At 47.7% G+C, this 20,609-nt stretch overlaps 1 protein-coding gene across 3 annotated transcripts in view; it reads left to right on the forward strand.

Annotated features, from left to right (window-relative positions):
* The window catches only part of edc4 (enhancer of mRNA decapping 4), a 172,226-nt gene that overhangs the window by 78,176 nt on the left and 73,441 nt on the right, over positions 1-20,609 (forward strand). For all 3 annotated transcript variants that reach the window (XM_072518359.1, XM_072518357.1, XM_072518358.1), the window contains exons 18-20: positions 539-996; positions 5,546-5,647; positions 7,289-7,441. In XM_072518359.1, coding sequence (XP_072374460.1) covers positions 539-996; positions 5,546-5,647; positions 7,289-7,441 — 713 coding nt within the window. The remainder of the gene's footprint in view (positions 1-538; positions 997-5,545; positions 5,648-7,288; positions 7,442-20,609) is intronic.

Genomic DNA, 20,609 nt, shown 5'->3' on the forward strand with positions numbered 1-20,609 from the left:
CTGTATGGACATGGTGGAGTGGTGGCATTGTCACTGGACTAGTAATCAAGAGACCCAGGGGAATGCTCTGGGGACCTGCGTTTGAAGCCCATCATGGGAGATGGTGAAATTTAAATTCAGTACAAATCTGCAATTAAAAGTCTAATGATGGTCATGAAACCATTGTCGATTGTTATAAAAATCCATCTGGTTCCCTAATGTCCTTTAGGGAAAGACATTTGCCATCCTTACTTGGTCCAATAAACAAATCCAATCTTACATGTGACTCCAGATCCACAGCAATATAGTTACTTCATAAGTGCCCTCTGAAATGCCACTCAGTTCAAAGGAAATTACGGATGGGCAATAAATGCTGACCCAGCCAGTGGTGCCCACATCCTATAATGGGATGTAAACCTGCAGTTTTGTTGCATGCAGGGTTTCACAGAGCAAGTTACTCTGATTAATTAGAAGTAGAATAGCACAAAATTAAGATTTGATTTTTTTTGTTGGTATTTAGTTGGAATAAATCTTTTTTTCTTCCCCCTCCCCCGGTCAGGTTATTGGTGCTAACTCATCACTGCCTTTGGAGCTTCAGTCTGTGGATCCCCTCTGTGTGCCTCAAAGTTCTCCAACACGTGAACGTTCCCCTGATGTGATCTCCTCGGCCTCCACGGCATTGTCGCAGGATATTCCTGAAATTGCCTCAGAGACCCTTCAGCGTGCATTTTCAGGTGCTGTGTTATCCACCGAGATCCTGGAACCTACCCAGCATTTGGATAGCATGGCCTCTGCTGCCTCAGCACTGCATCTGTTATCTCCAAGAAGTAGACCTAACTCAGAACATAGCCATCACTCTCTAGATATGCCTCAGGTGGAGGTGGAGCGGTTGAGTACTCCATCACTCTTAGAAACTGTCTTGTCTCAGGATAATGCAGCAGTGGACAATGTCGCCAGCCAACCTTGGCCAGCAGCACCTGACATTACCCGAGAAACTCGGAACAGCATCAATGAGAGGTACGTCAAACATTTTATATTAAATACACAACGTGTCAATTAGTTATTTTTAAAGAAAGGAAATCTGGTCTATTGTGCTTAATTCTTGAATCTGCTCCTCCTTTTCCTCTGCTATCTTGCTGATTCTTTTGTTCGCGCTGTGTAACATTCCTTTGATGGGGCTGGAAAAGCAATCCGCACTCTGGTGTCTGCCAGTCCAGCTCTGTAAAAGCTACTCGACCATGCGTAACAATTATTTAAATTGTTGGATTGGGGCAGGTGTTGACTTCTGCTTTCTCCTTGGTTTGTATTTCTTGCAACCTTGCCTGGATTAGGAGAGAATCACCCAAGATCTAAGGCGCGAGGAGTAATCTTCATTCTCGTGCCCCCACCCTCAGCACTACAGAGGAAAAATGATTGGTTATGTTTATCACTATATTAAAATTCTGAACATGAAGCTATAACTTGTACTTGATGGGGTTGTGGCTGCTTAGAATGTTATCTCTCTGAGGAGAGTTTACATTTTCTTTTTGGTGTGCCGTTTTCTTCCGGTAAAATGAATGCTGAACACTCTAAACTGTTATGCAGCAGCATGTTGGTGCAGCTTATTGAATGTGCTGGTTTAGGACTGAAGTAACTGGTCTTTTCAGCAATGGCATACCAAGCAACCTGAAACTTGAGCTGTTTGTGATAATATAAACTTCATACTGGAAGTTTGATATGGTTATGGAACATGCTGGACATACACAGATTGAGCAGTACCGAAACGGACAGATTTGGGTGAAAAATGATCTTGACACCAAATGTTAATTGCCTCCTTTACATACACTGGTTGAGCAGCTGCGATGTTTCTCCCTTTTTTTTTTTGTTGCTCTAATCTCCATCTTGTAAGATGCTGCGGAATTTGAACAAAATTTATTGTTCAGCTCTGAAGAAGTCATACGGACTCGAAATGAAAACTGTTTCTCTCTCCACAGATGCTGCCAGACCTGAATTTATCTAGCATTTTCTGTTTTCATTTCCAGTATCCTCAGTATTTTGCTTTTATTATTGTTCGTGTTTGGCCTTTTAAGATAGTGTGCGCAAAATTGTATGTCACAATGTATCTTTCAGCAAGTTATCCTATGGTAAAGAATATTGTTTCTTTGCTTCATATTTTGATTTGTTTTATTGCTTCCTGTATAACTTAATTCTTTCCCCAGCATTCTCTCACTTCCCATTATTTGAGCAAAAATTGAAGTACCACAACACATACAGATGCAGGAATGTGGCGACTAGGGGATTTTCACAGTAACTTCATTGAAGCCTACTTGTGACAATAGGCGATTTTCACATAATCAGAATGAATTTGAATTGATAGCAAATTTTCAAGATTTTTGTTAGCGGGGGGTTAAATTCAATCTTTTTTTTAAAGAAGTTTGTATTTATCCTTGACGTTTGAGCTTTAATAGCTACAAAGTTTGTTTCAAATTAGTTTGCTGATTGGAGTAGATAATTGATGAAGTAATATTGTAAGGATTGATTTCTAACCGAAAATGTGCATATTAATGTAGCTCCACCAAACTTTTGATGATTTGTCAATTTTAGATAATACCTTGTCCTTCAAAAAAACCTGGCCATTTTGTGCTTTTAAGGAATTCTTCACAAGATGCTTTATCAGTTGTCATAACTGAACTTACACCATTTATGAAGGTGCACCTTTTTTATAACTTGGACCTTTGTGGCAGGGTGTAGCCAAAGGATTACCAAATAACTAATTTGTAGAAATTTCTTTGTTGAAGTTAATGACGTCTCCTGCAATACTACCAAACTCTCAGATTAAGCGACTAATAATTATTTAGAAGTCATTAGTATCTGAATCATAAGATGTTAGTACTCAGGTCCAGCAAATGATTAGGAAGGTAAATGGAATGTTGGTGTTTATTGTAAGGAGAGTGGAACATAAGAGGGATCTGTTGTTACAGCTGTGCAGAGCCTTGATAGGCCACATCTGGAGCACTCTACAGTTTATACTCCTTACATAAAAAAAGATATAACTTCATTAGAAGTAGCTCAGAGAAGGTTCACTCAACCTTATTCCTGAGATAAACGCATTAACTTATGAGGAAAGGTTGACATTCGGCCTTTACCCATTGGAGCTTAGAAAAATGTGTGGTAATTTTATTGAAACATAAGATCCAGAGAAGACTTGACAAGGTGGATTCACGGAGGATATTTCCCCTTATGGGGAGTCTAGAATTAAGGGACACAGTTTTTAAAAAATTTAGGAGTGTTCCACTGAAAACTGAGATAAGGTGAATTTATTTTCTGAGGTTTGTTACTGTATGGAATTTTCTTCCGGAACGAACAGTGGAGGGTGGATCATAGAATCACTACAGTGCAAAAGGAGGCCATTCCACCCATCGAGCCTACACCAACTCTCTGAAAGAACACCCTCCCTAGGCCCACACCCCCAACCTATCCCCATAACCTAATAACCCCACCTAACCTTTAAGGGCAATTTAACATGGCCAATCCACCTAACCTGAACATCTTTGGACTGTGGGAGGAAACGGAGCACGGGCTGTAAACCCACGCAGACACTGGGAGAACGTGCAAACTCCACAGTCGTTGAATGTGTTCAAGGCTGAGTTCGATAGATTCTTAATCGACAAATGATGGACAGGTAGGAGAGTGGATTTGATGGCATAATTAGATCAGCAATGATCTTAACAAATGGCGGAGCAGGCTCGAGGGCCCAATGGCCTCCGGCTTTTAATTTTTGTCGTACTTGAAGGGGCACCATTACCTGACTCCATTTTTCAACCAGCATATCAGTTTAAACCTTCCATCCGTAACTCTTCCACCTTCATCTTGAACAGCAAATGCTGTGATTTCCTTCACCTTTAAGGTAAAGACCATTTATTCCGAAGCTGCTGAACAAAACCAGCTCCCAGTTTCATTCCACTCTAGTCCTTAATGTACATGCATCCTTCAGTGAATCCTCGAAAAACCCATCTTGAACTCAGTTGCTGATGACTACGTCTCCAAGGTGCTTAAAATAGGTTGCCTGCAACTTGAGCTTCCAAATTCATAGCCTTTCCATCACAAAGACTGCCTGCTTTCATCTCCGTTCCATCACCTACTTCTGCCGCAACTCAATCTATTTGCCACTGATGCTATTTTCATCTCCAGATTTGATTACTTAAATGGCGTCTTGACTGATCTCTTCCTCTTCGTCAATTTCAGCTTATTGTAAACTTTGGTGTGAAGGTCCTCTTGTCGACCAAGTCCTGCTCACTCATCCCTGCTGCATTTACTGATCTGCATTGTGCTCCAGACCCTCAACACCTCACATTTTAAATCTTATTCTTGAGTTTAAAACCCTCCATATATCCTAGCTCTGTAACTTCTTCCTGATAATTGTGTTAATTTTGATTAATTGTAGGCAGGTAATGGACAGTAACACACTTGTGGCCCTATAAATAAACTGACTTAAAATATGATTGTTGGATTACGAGGTGCTGGCTTGTAATCCATAAAAGTGTGCTTATAAAGGTTTGTAAACACAAGTTCCAGGTGTATCCTTCACCTGGTCTGGGGGGGGGGGGACATCTGTATGATCTGTGGCCCCAAGTTCGCAGTGAGGTACCAGTGGCGTATGCAGCTGCATTTCCGGCTGCGGCAATGGTATTCCGTGTCTATCCACCCTGACCTCACAGCTCACCCCCTGGCCATCCCCAGCTACTCCCTCTGGTCCTGGCAGAAGCCCCCCCCCCCCCCAGCCAACGGCACAACTGTCAGTAAACTATGGCAATGTTGGACACTTTCCATACCCCCCTCTCTCTCCCTCAGCAGCCACGATGCCAGTTTCACGATTTTTAAAAGCACAAATGGACCGCGTTGTCGGGAACTCGGCCCATTCAAGGCGGAGCATCAAAGGGGCCCCGGAGAATATCTTGTCAGGCCTGCTAGTGATAGGCAAACAGTGTCGACTGTATGTGCGTTCTGGACCACATTGGCGCCGCTGTCAAGGTGGCGGAGAATAGCGATTTGGCATCAAATAGGCACCCGCTGTAATTAGAGTCGGAGCCTATTCTCCGCCCATTGCGTTTTGCGATTTCAGCGTCTGCCAACTGAGAATCGCACCCCTTGTTCCTGCCATCGTGAATTCAATAGTTTGTCTTTTTGTCTGTTTCAACCTGTTATATTTTGCAAGTAGGAAATTAAGTAGCATCTTGTCTCTTCATTCATGACTGCAGGAGAAATGCGGCCCAGTATTGATTCCAATTCACAAAATCTGTACAATAGAATGAAACGGGTCTTTCACATCAAAATTATGCTCTTGCCTTTTCAGCCACATAAATAAACTCATTAGACCCTGTGGTTGAAGGATACATTCTGATTTGTAAACAAATAAAACCAGCACATTCAAACTTTCTAATGTGCTGTTTTGATTTTTGTCAGGGTTAAAGTCCTTAATGTCTTTAAATAAATCTGAACTAATGCCTCAATATGACGGTCTGCTTTTGATTGCTGAAATATCTGCCCTGTTTCTGAAGTTTCAGTTTGCTATTGCTTTGTTTTGAAGCTCGAGAGAGGATATGCAGGAGAAGCATAAGAACTCCACTTTTCACAGGCATTCATACCAACTACACCAGCATGATAGCCAGGATGCCAGTGCTGAACAGAGGTAATGCAGAGCTATATTACGAATCAGTGCAAATATTATATGGCCTACTAGTCTAGTGAGTAAAATCCATACTTTGTAATCCATAAAGAACTGGTTTAAGTATCGGTCCTGCTAGTTAATCAAGTTTGTCAATGTTAATATGTGGTATTGAGGGAGTGGAGGGGACGGATGGACAGAGGAGCACTGGCTATTGATGGATTAGGAAAGTTAATAGACATGTGTACGGGCCTGGAGTGGAGTGACTTGCATTTTAATGTTTGTTCTGACGACCCGACTGAGGAAAGTAGCTCATAGAAATTTCATTAATTCAGGGGTACGTAATTGAAATGATGGGCTCCATCTTACCTCCAGCTATATTGTAATAGTCTGTAATTAGCAAAAATGGAATAGCTATTAAAACGGAGTGACTATGCTTCTGGTTAAAAAGATTGTGATGGTGCGGGAAGGAGGTATTAATAAAACATGATGCATGTCCTTGAAATTTAGATTAATTTTCTTTTATTTTTAAAAATGTATTTTATTACAAATGTGAATCAAAACTGGTTACAGCCAACAAACACCCCGGGAAACATGCTTCCCTACAATCAACTATACAGTCTGTACAGATTTTTCCTCTCTTTCACCCTCCCCTCCGCAACGAACAGCCCCTCAAACACGGTCACAAACATCCCCCACCTTTCCTCAAACACCCCTGAAGAGCCCCTTAACTCATACTTTATCTTCTCTGATCGCAGGAATTCGTACAGGTCACCCAACCAAGCAGCTACCCCCGGTGGCTATGCCGACCGCCACTCCAGCAGAATTCGCCGTCGTGCAATCAGAGAGGCGAAGGCCAAGACATCGGCCTTCCTTCTCTCCATGAGCTCAGGCTTCTCTGAAACCCCAAATTCGCCACCAAAGGGTCCGGATCAACCTCCTCCTCCACTATCCTGGCTAAGACTGCGAACACTCATGCCCAGAATTTTCCCAATTTTTCGCAACCCAAAAACATGTGCGCGTGATTCGCTGGCCCCTGCCCACACTTCTCACACTCATCTGCTACATTCTGAAAGAACCCACTCATTCTCGCCCAAGTCATATGCACCCTGTGCACCACCTTAAACTGTATCAGGCTCATCCTTGCACATGAGGCGGTCCCGTTTACCCTACACAGTGCCTCACTCCATGCTCCCCAATTGATCTTCCCTCCCAACTCGGCTTACCATTTCTCTTTGATCTTCACCACCCCCTCGCCTCCCTGCTCCCCCAGCCACTTGTATATATCCCCAATTCTCCCCTCCCCATCCACATCTTGGAGCGGCAGTCGCTCCAGCAGGGTGTATCCCGGCAACCTAGGGAACCCCCTCCAGACCTTTCGCGCAAAGTCCCTAACCTGCAGATACCTGAGCTCACACCCTCTCGGCAGCTCTACCCTCTCCCTTAGCTCCTCCAGACTGGCGAACCCTTCCTCCAAATACAGATCACTCACCTTGACCAGCCCCACTTCCCTCCACCTCCTGTATACACTATCCACCCCCCCCCCCCCCGCTCCCGGCTCAAACTCACGATTCTAGCACAGTGGAGTTAGCACCAACATCCCTTCCACCCTAAAATGCCGCCTCAACTGATTCCATATCTTGATTCATTTTTTTTTAATAACAGTGATCATGATGATGAAGTAGCAAGCCTTGCTTCCACGTCATGTAGCTTTGGTTCAAAATCTGCTTCTCATAGACTTCCGGTTAAAGACTGGAAATCAAAAACATCTCCTCGATCCTCTCCCAAATTGAAAAGAAGGAACAAAAAGGAAGATGGGTAAGAATTTTTCTATTTACCTTATTATGTCTATATGCAGCAAGACCTGGACAACATTCATGCTTGGGCTGATAAGTGGCAAGTAACATTCATGTCAACAAGTGTCAGGCAATCACCATCTCCAACAAGAGAGAATCATACCATCTCTCCTCCTCCTCCTCCTCCTCTCTCTCTCTCTCTCTCTCTCTCTCTCTCTCTCTCTCTCTCTCTCTCTCTCTCTCTTTCCTCTCCCCCCCCCCCCCCCCCGTGACATTCAATGGCATTACCATTGCTGAATTCCCACCGTCAACATCCTGAGTACTCCATTTATCAGAAACTAGACCAGCCATATAAATACTGTGGTACAAGAGCAGGTAAGAGGCTGTGAATTCTGAGGTGAGTAACTCGCCTCCTGATCCCCCTAAACCTGTCCACTAAAAGGTTCAAGTCAGTCAGGAGTGTGGTGGATTACTTTCCAGTTGCCCAGATGGATATAGCTCCAACAACACCCAAAGCTTGACACCATCCAGGACAAAGCAGCCTGCTTGATTGCCACCCCATCCACTACAATAAGCATGCACTCCCTCAACCAACGATGCACAGTGTGTACCATATACAAGGTGCACTGCGCAACTTCTGCAATAGCACCTGCCAAACCCATGGCTTCTACCACGAAGGACAAGAGCCGAAGATACATGGGAACAAGTTCCTACAAGTTACCCTCCAAGCTGCACACCTTCCAGACTTGGAATTATATTGCTGTTCGCTGGGTCAGAATACTGCAACTCCCTCCCAGCAGCACTGTGGGCATATGTCTACCACATGGACTGCAGTGGAACACCACCACCACCTCGAGGGCAGTTAGGGGTGGGCAACAAATGCAGGCCTAGCCAACAATGCCTATATTTGTTTTTTTTTTTTATAAATATTTTATTGAAAATTTTTGGTCAACCAACACAGTACATTGTGCATCCTTTACACAATATTATAACAGCACAAATAACAATGACCTATTTTATATAAACAAAAAATGAATAAATATTAAATAACAAAAATGAAAACTAGCCCTAATTGGCAACTGCCTTGTCACAAGTAACCCACCCCCCCCTCCCCCCCCGATCCTGGGCTGCTGCTGTTGCCTTCTTTTTCCCATTCCATCTATCTATACGCGAGGTATTCGACGAACGGTTGCCACCGCCTGGTGAACCCTTGAGCCGACCCCCTTAGGACGAACTTAATCCGCTCTAGCTTTATAAACCCCGCCATGTCATTTATCCAGGTCTCCACCCCCGGGGGCTTGGCTTCTTTCCACATTAGCAATATCCTGCGCCGGGCTACTAGGGACGCAAAGGCCAAAACATCGGCCTCTCTCGCCTCCTGCACTCCCGGCTCTTGTGCAACCCCAAATATAGCCAACCCCCAGCTTGGTTCGACCCGGACCCCCACTACTTTTGAAAGCACATTTGTCATCCCATCCAAAACCCCCGTAGTGCCGGGCATGACCAAAACATATGGGTATGATTCGCTGGGCTTCTCGAGCACCTCGCACACCTATCCTCCACCCCAAAAAATTTACTGAGCCGTGCTCCAGTCATATGCGCCCTGTGTAATACCTTAAACTGAATCAGGCTTAGCCTGGCACACGAGGACGACGAGTTTACCCTGCTTAGGGCATCCGCCCACAGCCCCTCCTCGATCTCCTCCCCCAGCTCTTCTTCCCATTTCCCTTTTAGTTCATCTACCATAGTCTCCCCTTCGTCCCTCATTTCCCTATATATATCTGACACCTTACCATCCCCCACCCATGTCTTTGAGATCACTCTGTCCTGCACCTCTTGTGTCGGGAGCTGCGGAAATTCCCTCACCTGTTGCCTCGCAAAAGCCCTCAGTTGCATATACCTGAATGCATTCCCTTGGGGCAACCCATATTTCTCGGTCAGCGCTCCCAGACTCGCGAACTTCCCATCCACAAATAGATCTTTCAGTTGCGTTATTCCTGCTCTTTGCCACATTCCATATCCCCCATCCATTCCCCCCGGGGCAAACCTATGGTTGTTTCTTATCGGGGACCCCCCCAAGGCTCCAGTCTTTCCCCTATGCCGTCTCCACTGTCCCCAAATCTTCAGTGTAGCCACCACCACCGGGCTTGTGGTGTAGTTCCTCGGTGAGAACGGCAATGGGGCTGTCACCATAGCCTGTAGGCTAGTCCCCCTACAGGACGCCCTCTCTAATCTCTTCCACGCCGCCCCCTCCTCCTCTCCCATCCACTTACTCACCATTGAAATATTAGCGGCCCAATAATACTCACTTAGGCTCGGTAGTGCCAGCCCCCCCCTATCCCTGCTACGCTGTATCCCTTCCTCACTCTCGGGGTCTTCCCGGCCCAGACAAAACCCATGATGCTCTTTTCAATCCTTTTTAAAAAAAAAAAAGCCTTCGTGATCACCACCGGGAGGCACTGAAACACAAAAAGGAATCTCGGGAGGACCACCATCTTAACCGCCTGCACCCTCCCTGCCATTGACAGGGATACCATATCCCATCTCTTGAAATCTTCCTCCATCTGTTCCACCAACCGCGTTAAATTTAACCTGTGCAATGTGCCCCAATTCTTAGCTATCTGGATCCCCAGGTAACGAAAGTCCCTTGTTACCTTCCTCAACGGTAGGTCTTCTATTTCTCTACTCTGCTCCCCTGGATGCACCACAAACAACTCACTTTTCCCCATGTTCAATTTATACCCTGAAAAATCCCCAAACTCCCCAAGTATCCGCATTATTTCTGGCATTCCCTCCGCCGGATCAGCCACGTACAGTAGCAAATCGTCCGCATACAAAGATACCCGGTGTTCTTCTCCTCCCCTAAGTACTCCCCTCCACTTCTTGGAACCCCTCAACGCTATCGCCAGGGGCTCAATCGCCAGTGCAAACAATAATGGGGACAGAGGGCATCCCTGCCTTGTCCCTCTATGGAGCCGAAAATATGCAGATCCCCGTCCATTCGTGACCACGCTCGCCACTGGGGCCCTCTTCAATAGCTGCACCCATCTAACAAACCCCTCTCCAAAAGCAAATCTCCTCAACACCTCCCACAAATAATCCCATTCCACTCTATCAAATGCTTTCTCGGCATCCATCGCCACTACTATCTCCGTTTCTCCCTCTGGTGGGGCCATCATCATTACCCCTAACAACCTCCGTATATTCGTGTTCAGCTGTCTCCCCTTCACAAACCCAGTTTGGTCCTCGTGGACCACCCCCGGGACACATTCCTCTATTCTCATTGCCATTACCTTGGCCAGGACCGTGGCATCTACATTTAGGAGGGAAATTGGTCTGTAGGACCCGCATTGTAGCGGGTCCTTTTCCTTCTTTAAGAGAAGCGATATCGTTGCTTCAGACATAGTCGGGGGCAGTTGTCCCCTTTCCTTTGCCTCATTAAAGGTCCTCGTCAGTACCGGGGCGAGCAAGTCCACATATTTTCTATAGAATTCGACTGTGAATCCATCCGGTCCCGGGGCCTTTCCCGTCTGCATGCTCCTAATTCCTTTCACCACTTCTTCTACCTCGATCTGTGCTCCCAGTCCCACCCTTTCCTGCTCTCTCACCTTGGGAAATTCCAGCCGATCCAAGAAGCCCATCATTCTCTCCCTCCCCTCCGGGGGTTGAGCTTCATATAATTTTTTATAAAATGTCTTGAACACTCCATTCACTCTCTCCGCTCCCCGCTCCATCTCTCCTTCCTCGTCCCTCACTCCCCCTATTTCCCTCGCTGCTCCCCTTTTCCTCAATTGGTGTGCCAGCAACCTGCTCGCCTTCTCCCCATATTCGTACTGTACACCCTGTGCCTTCCTCCATTGTGCCTCTGCAGTGCCTGTAGTCAGCAAGTCAAATTCCACATGCAGCCTTTGCCTTTCCCTGTACAATCCCTCCTCCGGTGCTTCCGCATATAGTCTGTCCACCCTCAAAAGTTCTTGCAGCAACCGCTCCCGTTCCTTACTCTCCTGCTTCCCTTTATGTGCCCTTATTGATATCAGCTCCCCTCTAACCACCGCCTTCAGCGCCTCCCAGACCACTCCCACCTGGACCTCCCCATTATCATTGAGTTCCAAGTACTTTTCAATGCACCCCCTCACCCTTAGACACACCCCCTCTTCTGCCATTAGTCCCATGTCCATTCTCCAGGGTGGGCGCCCTCCTGTTTCCTCCCCTATCTCCAAGTCCACCCAGTGTGGAGCGTGATCCGAAATGGCTATAGCCGTATACTCCGTTCCCCTCACCTTCGGGATCAACGCCCTTTCCAGCACAAAAAAGTCTATTCGCGAGTAGACTTTATGGACATAGGAGAAAAACGAGAACTCCTTACTCCTAGGTCTGCTAAATCTCCACGGGTCTACACCTCCCATCTGCTCCATAAAATCTTTAAGTACCTTGGCTGCTGCCGGCCTCCTTCCAGTCCTGGACTTCGACCTATCCAGCCCTGGTTCCAACACCGTATTAAAGTCTCCCCCCATTATCAGCTTTCCCGTCTCTAGGTCCGGAATGCGTCCTAGCATCCGCCTCATAAAATTGGCATCATCCCAGTTCGGGGCATATACGTTTACCAAAACCACCGTCTCTCCCTGTAGTTTGCCACTCACCATCACGTATCTGCCCCCGTTATACGCCACTATAGTCTTTGCCTCGAACATTACCCGCTTCCCCACTAATATAGCCACCCCCCCCCCGTTTTTCGCATCTAGCCCCGAATGGAACACCTGCCCCACCCATCCTTTGCGTAGCCTAACCTGGTCTATCAGTTTCAGGTGCGTTTCCTGTAGCATAACCACATCTGCCTTAAGTTTCTTAAGGTGTGCGAGTACCCGTGCCCTCTTTATCGGCCCGTTCAACCCTCTCACGTTCCACGTGATCAGCCGAGTTGGGGGGCTTCCTACCCCCCCCCCCCTTGTCGATTAGCCATCACCTTTTTCCAGCTCCTCACCCAGTTCCCACGCAGCTGTATCTCCCCCAGGCGGTGCCCCCCCGCCCATCCTCTCCCGTACCCGCTCCCCCCTCCCCAGCAGCAGCAACCCAGTAATTCCCCCCTCCCACCCCCCCCCGCTAGACCCCCCGCTAGCGTAATTACTCCCCCCATGTTGCTCCCAGAAGTCAGCAAGCTCTGGCTGACCTCGGCTTCCCCCCGTGACCACGGCTCGCACCGTGCGACGCCCCCTCCTTCCTGCTTCTCTATTCCCGCCATAATTATCATAGCGCGGGAACCAAGCCCGCGCTTCTCCCTTGGCCCCGCCCCCCATGGCCAACGCCCCATCTCCTCTCCCTCCCCACCTCCCCCCATCACCACCTGTGGGAGAGAGAAAAGTTACCACACCGCAGGATTAGAACATAAAACCCCTTTTTGCCCCCCACTTTCGCCCCGCCACTTTGTTCAAACGTTCTTTTTAATAACCCACTCATTCCAGTTTTTCTTCCACAATAAAAGTCCACGCTTCATCCGCCGTCTCAAAGTAGTGGTGCCTCCCTCGATATGTGACCCACAGTCTTGCCGGTTGCAGCATTCCAAATTTTATCTTCTTTTTATGAAGCACCGCCTTGGCCCGATTAAAGCTCACCCTCCTTCTCGCCACCTCTGCACTCCAGTCTTGATAAACGCGGATCACCGCGTTCTCCCATTTACTGCTCCGAGTTTTCTTTGCCCATCTAAGGACCATTTCTCTATCCTTAAAACGGAGGAATCTCACCACTATGGCTCTGGGAATTTCTCCTGCTCTCGGTCCTCACGCCATAACTCGGTATGCTCCCTCCACCTCCAACGGACCCGCCGGGGCCTCCGCTCCCATTAACGAGTGCAGCATCGTGCTCACATATGCCCCGACGTCCGCTCCCTCCACACCTTCAGGAAGACCAAGAATCCTCAAGTTGTTCCTCCTTGCGTTGTTTTCCAGTGCCTCCAACCTTTCCACACATCGTTTCTGATGTGCCTCCTGCATCTCCGTCTTCACCACCAGGCCCTGTATATCGTCCTCATTCTCGGCTGCCTTCGCCTTCACGACCCGAAGCTCCCGCTCCTGGGTCTTTTGTTCCTCCTTTAGCCCTTCGATCGCCTGTAGTATCGGGGCCAACAGCTCTTTCTTCATTTCCTTTTTTATCTCTTCCACGCAGCATTTCAAGAACTCTTGTTGTTCAGGGCCCCATGTGAAACTACCACCTTCCGACGCCATCTTGGTTTTTGCTTGCCTTCCTTGCCGCTGTTCCAAAGGATCCGCTGCAATCCGGCCACTTTCCTCTCCTTTTTCCATCCGTGTCCAGGGGGAATTCCCTTCTGGTTTACCGCACAGTGTTTTTAGCCGTTAAAATTGCCGTTGGGGCTCCTATCAAGAGCCCAAAAGTCCGTTCCACCGGGAGCTGCCGAAACGTGCGACTTAGCTGGTCATCGCCGCACCCGGAAGTCCCTATATTTTTTAAATGTCACTACAGGCAACATATGTATCTTGTTGATGCAATTGCTACTTTATTATTTTTAAAAAAAGGGTAACTTTGTTCTTTGTGTACACAGTGCATGTTGTTGACAACCAAATTTCAAAACAAAATGTAAGAGTCAGAAATTAGTACTGTATTAAAGGTAAGGTAAAATCATCATAGTCTCAGTTGACCATAGGCTGCTTTCCCCTGAGGGGGAGAGCTGACTGGTGGTGATTTAACCTGAGGATCACCACGCCTCAGGCGAGGGGCAAGGTTGAGAAAGGCGGGCCTTTATGAATAATTTTTCAGTTAATTCATTATTCAGTTATGTATTATAGCTGCCCTGATTATTTTATACGTTGGGTTCTGAAAACATATTATCAAAGAAAGTTTAGGGGTGGTTCAAGGATTTGAAACTATGCTTCCTGGAAAATCAATTGCAATTTAAATACTGATTGGAGAAGGATTATATGAAGCATAACACTGAGGTAGTTGAATGGCTTGTTTGACGGCTGTGAAATTCTGTACATTTGTGACATGCTTTTCACAGCTGTTATGCAGTATGTAAGTAATGTGACTTTAAATGTTATTGAGCCTGAGGATGCCTGATTAAATACCTCTACAAGTTCAAATGTGAACTGAAAGTTCAGGTCCAAAGTATTCGCTAATTATAATACCTTTTAAAATGTTAATAAGACTATGAAGTGTTAGTTAGATGGAATGTACTTTTTGACAAGTTTCCAAAATGGTTTTAACATATTGGCAAACTTTTCTCTTTTACATTTAAGTCAAGGGTCGACGATTTGGATTTAAACTGTTATTCTAAGCATGTACCAAAGCTCCTGGTTGCCATCACTTTTATTTTTTTTTCTATTATGGACGTGTCCTTTTGTTATAGCAGTGAACCAATGGGTTTCAACAACTGCTCTGTAATCTGCTCGGCCAAAATGTAGAATGTGTTCACATTTTTTAAAAATCGCATCCAATGACTTGGCTCTAATACCGAAAACTTAAAAAATAACAATGTACAGTTTATCAAGGAACATTAAATAGACTTCCAAATAGCCATGAGGGATTCTGGCCATTGTGAGATGGATACATTTTAACAATGTACAAGAAAATCGGCATGACAACAATATATCTATAATTTCAACTGTGCAAAATTAAGGCTCATTTTTATCACTTCAAGCATTATCAACATGTCTTATCAATGACAGGAATCTCTTGTGGTTTATTTGCACATCTATTATACCAACTTGACTTACAGTTTAGCAGGGAACGCTGCGATATTAAATTGGGTATTGGAGATGAGGGAGTAAGTTATTGGGTATGATCCTTTAATGTGGGCCGATCAGACAGTAGGGTAGTCGGTAAAAATCCATTGTTTTACTCTATGTACAGTACTCCCTTTAATTCAAAGTTGCATAATACAAACAACCTGATCAAGTCTATTAAGCACCAGCTTTTTTTTAAATAAATATTTCATTGAAAATTTTTGGTCAACCAACACAGTACATTGTGCATCCTTTACACAATATTATAACAACACAAATAACAATGACCTATTTTATAAACAAAAAATGAATAAATAATAAATAACAAAAATGAAAACTAACCCTAATTGGCAACTGCCTTATCACAAGTAACACTCTCCAAAAATATAATTTAACAGTCCAATATATAATTATCTGTAGCAACGACCTATACATATTATACAGTATATATTAACAACCCTGAGAGTCCTTCTGGTTCCTCCCCCCCCCCCCCCCCCCCCCCCCCGATCCTGGGCTGCTGCTGCTGCCTTCTTTTTTCCATTCCGTCTATCTTTCTGCGAGGTATTCGACGAACGGTTGCCACCGCCTGGTGAACCCTTGAGCCGACCCCCTTAGAACGAACTTAATCCGCTCTAGCTTTATAAACCCTGCCATGTCATTTATCCAGGTCTCCACCCCCGGGGGCTTGGCTTCTTTCCACATTAACAATATCCTGCGCCGGGCTACTAGGGACGCAAAGGCCAAAACATCGGCCTCTCTCGCCTCCTGCACTCCCGGCTCTTGTGCAACCCCAAATATAGCCAACCCCCAGCTTGGTTCGACCCGGACACCCACTACTTTTGAAAGCACCTTTGTCACCCCCATCCAAAACCCCTGTAGTGCCGGGCATGACCAAAACATATGGGTATGATTCGCTGGGCTTCTCGAGCACCTCGCACACCTATCCTCCACCCCAAAAAATTTACTGAGCCGTGCTCCAGTCATATGCGCCCTGTGGAATACCTTAAACTGAATCAGGCTTAGCCTGGCACGCGAGGACGACGAGTTTACCCTGCTTAGGGCATCTGCCCACAGCCCCTCCTCGATCTCCTCCCCCAGCTCTTCTTCCCATTTCCCTTTTAGTTCATCTACTATAGTCTACCCCTCGTCCCTCATTTCCCTATATATATCTGACACCTTACCATCCCCCACCCACGTCTTTGAGATCACTCTGTCCTGCACCTCTTGCGTCGGGAGCTGCGGGAATTCCCTCACCTGTTGCCTCGCAAAAGCCCTCAGTTGCATATACCTGAATGCATTCCCTTGGGGCAACCCATATTTCTCGGTCAGCGCTCCCAGACACTCGAACTTCCCATCCACAAACAGATCTTTCAGTTGCGTTATTCCTGCTCTTTGCCACATTCCATATCCCCCATCCATTCCCCCCGGGGCAAACCTATGGTTGTTTCTTATCGGGGACCCCCCCAAGGCTCCAGTCTTTCCCCTATGCCGTCTCCACTGTCCCCAAATCTTCAGTGTAGCCACCACCACCGGACTTGTGGTGTAGTTCCTCGGTGAGAACGGCAATGGGGCTGTCACCATAGCCTGTAGGCTAGTCCCCCTACAGGACGCCCTCTCTAATCTCTTCCACGCCGCTCCCTCCTCCTCTCCCATCCACTTACTCACCATTGAAATATTAGCGGCCCAATAATACTCACTTAGGCTCGGTAGTGCCAGCCCCCCCCTATCCCTGCTACGCTGTAAGAATCCCTTCCTCACTCTCGGGGTCTTCCCGGCCCACACAAAACCCATGATGCTCTTTTCAATCCTTTTAAAAAAAGCCTTCGTGATCACCACCGGGAGGCACTGAAACACAAAGAGGAATCTCGGGAGGACCACCATCTTAACCGCCTGCACCCTCCCTGCCAGTGACAGGGATACCACATCCCATCTCTTGAAATCCTCCTCCATTTGTTCCACCAACCGCGTTAAATTTAACCTATGCAATGTGCCCCAATTCTTGGTTATCTGGATCCCCAGGTAACGAAAGTCCCTTGTTACCTTTCTCAACGGTAGGTCCTCTATTTCTCTACTCTGCTCCCCTGGATGCACCACAAACAACTCCCTTTTCCCCATGTTCAATTTATACCCTGAAAAATCCTCAAACTCCCCAAGTATCCGCATTATTTCTGGCATCCCCTCCGCCGGGTCTGCCACGTATAGTAGCAAATCGTCCGCATACAAAGATACCCGGTGTTCTTCTCCTCCTCTAAGTACTCCCCTCCACTTCTTGGAACCCCTCAACGCTATCGCCAGGGGCTCAATCGCCAGTGCAAACAATAATGGGGACAGAGGGCATCCCTGCCTTGTCCCTCTATGGAGCCGAAAATATGCAGATCCCCGTCCATTCGTGACCACGCTCGCCATCGGGGCCCTCTCCAACAACTGCACCCATCTAACATACCCCTCTCCAAAACCAAATCTCCTCAACACCTCCCACAAATAATCCCACTCCACTCTATCAAATGCTTTCCCGGCATCCATCGCCACTACTATCTCCGTTTCCCCCTCTGGTGGGGCCATCATCATTACCCCTAACAGCCTCCATATATTCGTGTTCAGCTGTCTCCCCTTCACAAACCCAGTTTGGTCCTCGTGGACCACCCCCGGGACACATTCCTCTATTCTCATTGCCATTACCTTGGCCAGGATCTTGGCATCTACATTTAGTAGGGAAATAGGTCTATAGGACCCGCATTGTAGTGGGTCCTTTTCCTTCTTTAAGAGAAGCGATATCGTTGCTTCAGACATAGTTGGGGGCAGTTGTCCCCTTTCCTTTGCCTCATTAAAGGTCCTCGTCAATACCGGGGCGAGCAAGTCCACATATTTTCTATAGAATTCTACTGGGAATCCATCCGGTCCCGGGGCCTTTCCCGCCTGCATGCTCCTAATTCCTTTCACCACTTCTTCTACCTCGATCTGTGCTCCCAGCCCCACCCTTTCCTGCTCTTCCACCTTGGGAAATTCCAGCCGATCCAAGAAGCCCATCATTCTCTCCCTCCCATCCGGGGGTTGAGCTTCATATAATTTTTTATAAAATGTCTTGAACACTCCATTCACTCTCTCCGCTCCCCGCTCCATCTCTCCTTCCTCATCCCTCACTCCCCCTATTTCCCTCGCTGCTCCCCTTTTCCTCAATTGGTGTGCCAGCAACCTGCTCGCCTTCTCCCCATATTCGTACTGTACACCCTGTGCCTTCCTCCATTGTGCCTCTGCAGTGCCTGTAGTCAGCAAGTCAAATTCTACATGCAGCCTTTGCCTTTCCCTGTACAGTCCCTCCTCCGGTGCTTCCGCATATTGTCTGCCCACCCTCAAAAGTTCTTGCAGCAACCGCTCCCGTTCCTTACTCTCCTGCTTCCCTTTATGTGCCCTTATTGATATCAGCTCCCCTCTAACCACCGCCTTCAGCGCCTCCCAGACCACTCCCACCTGGACCTCCCCATTATCATTGAGTTCCAAGTACTTTTCAATGCACCCCCTCACCCTTAGACACACCCCCTCTTCTGCCATTAGTCCCATGTCCATTCTCCAGGGTGGGCGCCCTCCTGTTTCCTCCCCTATCTCCAAGTCCACCCAGTGTGGAGCGTGATCCGAAATGGCTATAGCCGTATACTCCGTTCCCCTCACCTTCGGGATCAACGCCCTTTCCAGCACAAAAAAGTCTATTCGCGAGTAGACTTTATGGACATAGGAGAAAAACGAGAACTCCTTACTCCTAGGTCTGCTAAATCTCCACGGGTCTACACCTCCCATCTGCTCCATAAAATCTTTAAGTACCTTGGCTGCTGCCGGCCCCCTTCCAGTCCTGGACTTCGACCTATCCAGCCCTGGTTCCAACACCGTATTAAAATCTCCCCCCATTATCAGCTTTCCCATCTCTAGGTCCGGAATGCGTCCTAGCATCCGCCTCGTAAAATTGGCATCATCCCAGTTCGGGGCATATACGTTTACCAGAACCACCGTCTCCCCCTGTAGTTTGCCACTCACCATCACGTATCTGCCCCCGTTATCCGCCACTATAGTCTTTGCCTCGAACATTACCCGCTTCCCCACTAATATAGCCACCCCCCTGTTTTTCGCATCTAGCCCCGAATGGAACACCTGCCCCACCCATCCTTTGCGTAGCCTAACCTGGTCTATCAGTTTCAGGTGCGTTTCCTGTAGCATAACCACATCTGCCTTAAGTTTCTTAAGGTGTGCGAGTACCCGTGCCCTCTTTATCGGCCCGTTCAGCCCTATCACGTTCAACGTGATCAGCCGGGTTGGGGGGCTTCCTACCCCCCCCCCCCCCCCCCCCCCTGTCGATTAGCCATCCCCTTTTTCCAGCTCCTCACCCGGTTCCCACGCAGCTGTATCTCCCCCAGGCGGTGCCCCCCCCGCCCATACCAGCTCCCCCCTCTCCCCAGCAGCAGCAACCCAGTAATTCCCCCCCTCCCACACCCCCCGCTAGATCCCCCGCTAGCGTAATTACTCCCCCCACGTTGCTCCCAGAAGTCAGCAAACTCTGGCCGACCTCTGCTTCCCCCCGTGACCTCGGCTTGCACCGTGCGACGCCCCCTCCTTCCTGCTTCTCTATTCCCGCCATGATTATCATAGCGCGGGAACCAAGCCCGTGCTTCTCCCTTGGCCCCGCCCCCAATGGCCAACGCCCCCATCTCCTCCACCTCCCCTCCTCCCCCCCCATCACCACCTGTGGAAGAGAGAAAAGTTACCACATCGCAGGATTAGTACATAAAACTCCTCTTTCCCCCCTTTTTAACCCCCCTCTTCGCCCCCCCACATTCGCCCCACCACTTTGTTCAAACGTTCTTTTTAATAACCCGCTCATTCCAGTTTTTCTTCCACAATAAAAGTCCACGCTTCATCCGCCGTCTCAAAGTAGTGGTGCCTCCCTCGATATGTGACCCACAGTCTTGCCGTTTGCAGCATTCCAAATTTTATCTTTTTATGAAGCACTGCCTTGGCCCGATTAAAGCTCGCCCTCCTTCTCGCCACCTCCGCAATCCAGTATTGATAAACGCGGATCACCGCGTTCTCCCATTTACTGCTCCGAGTTTTCTTTGCCCATCTAAGGACCATTTCTCTATCCTTAAAACGGAGGAATCTCACCACTATGGCTCTGGGAATTTCTCCTGCTCTCGGTCCTCGCGCCATCACTCGGTATGCTCCCTCCACCTCCAACGGACCCGCCGGGGCCTCCGCTCCCATTGACGAGTGCAGTACCGTGCTCACATATGCCCCGACGTCCGCTCCCTCCGCACCTTCAGGAAGACCAAGAATCCTCAGGTTGTTCCTCCTTGCGTTGTTCTCCAGTGCCTCCAACCTTTCCACACATCGTTTCTGATGTGCCTCATGCGTCTCCGTCTTCACCACCAGGCCCTGTATATCGTCCTCATTCTCGGCTGCCTTTGCCTTCAC

Source organism: Scyliorhinus torazame, chromosome 10, assembly GCF_047496885.1.
Source record: "Scyliorhinus torazame isolate Kashiwa2021f chromosome 10, sScyTor2.1, whole genome shotgun sequence".
Taxonomy (NCBI): domain Eukaryota; kingdom Metazoa; phylum Chordata; class Chondrichthyes; order Carcharhiniformes; family Scyliorhinidae; genus Scyliorhinus; species Scyliorhinus torazame.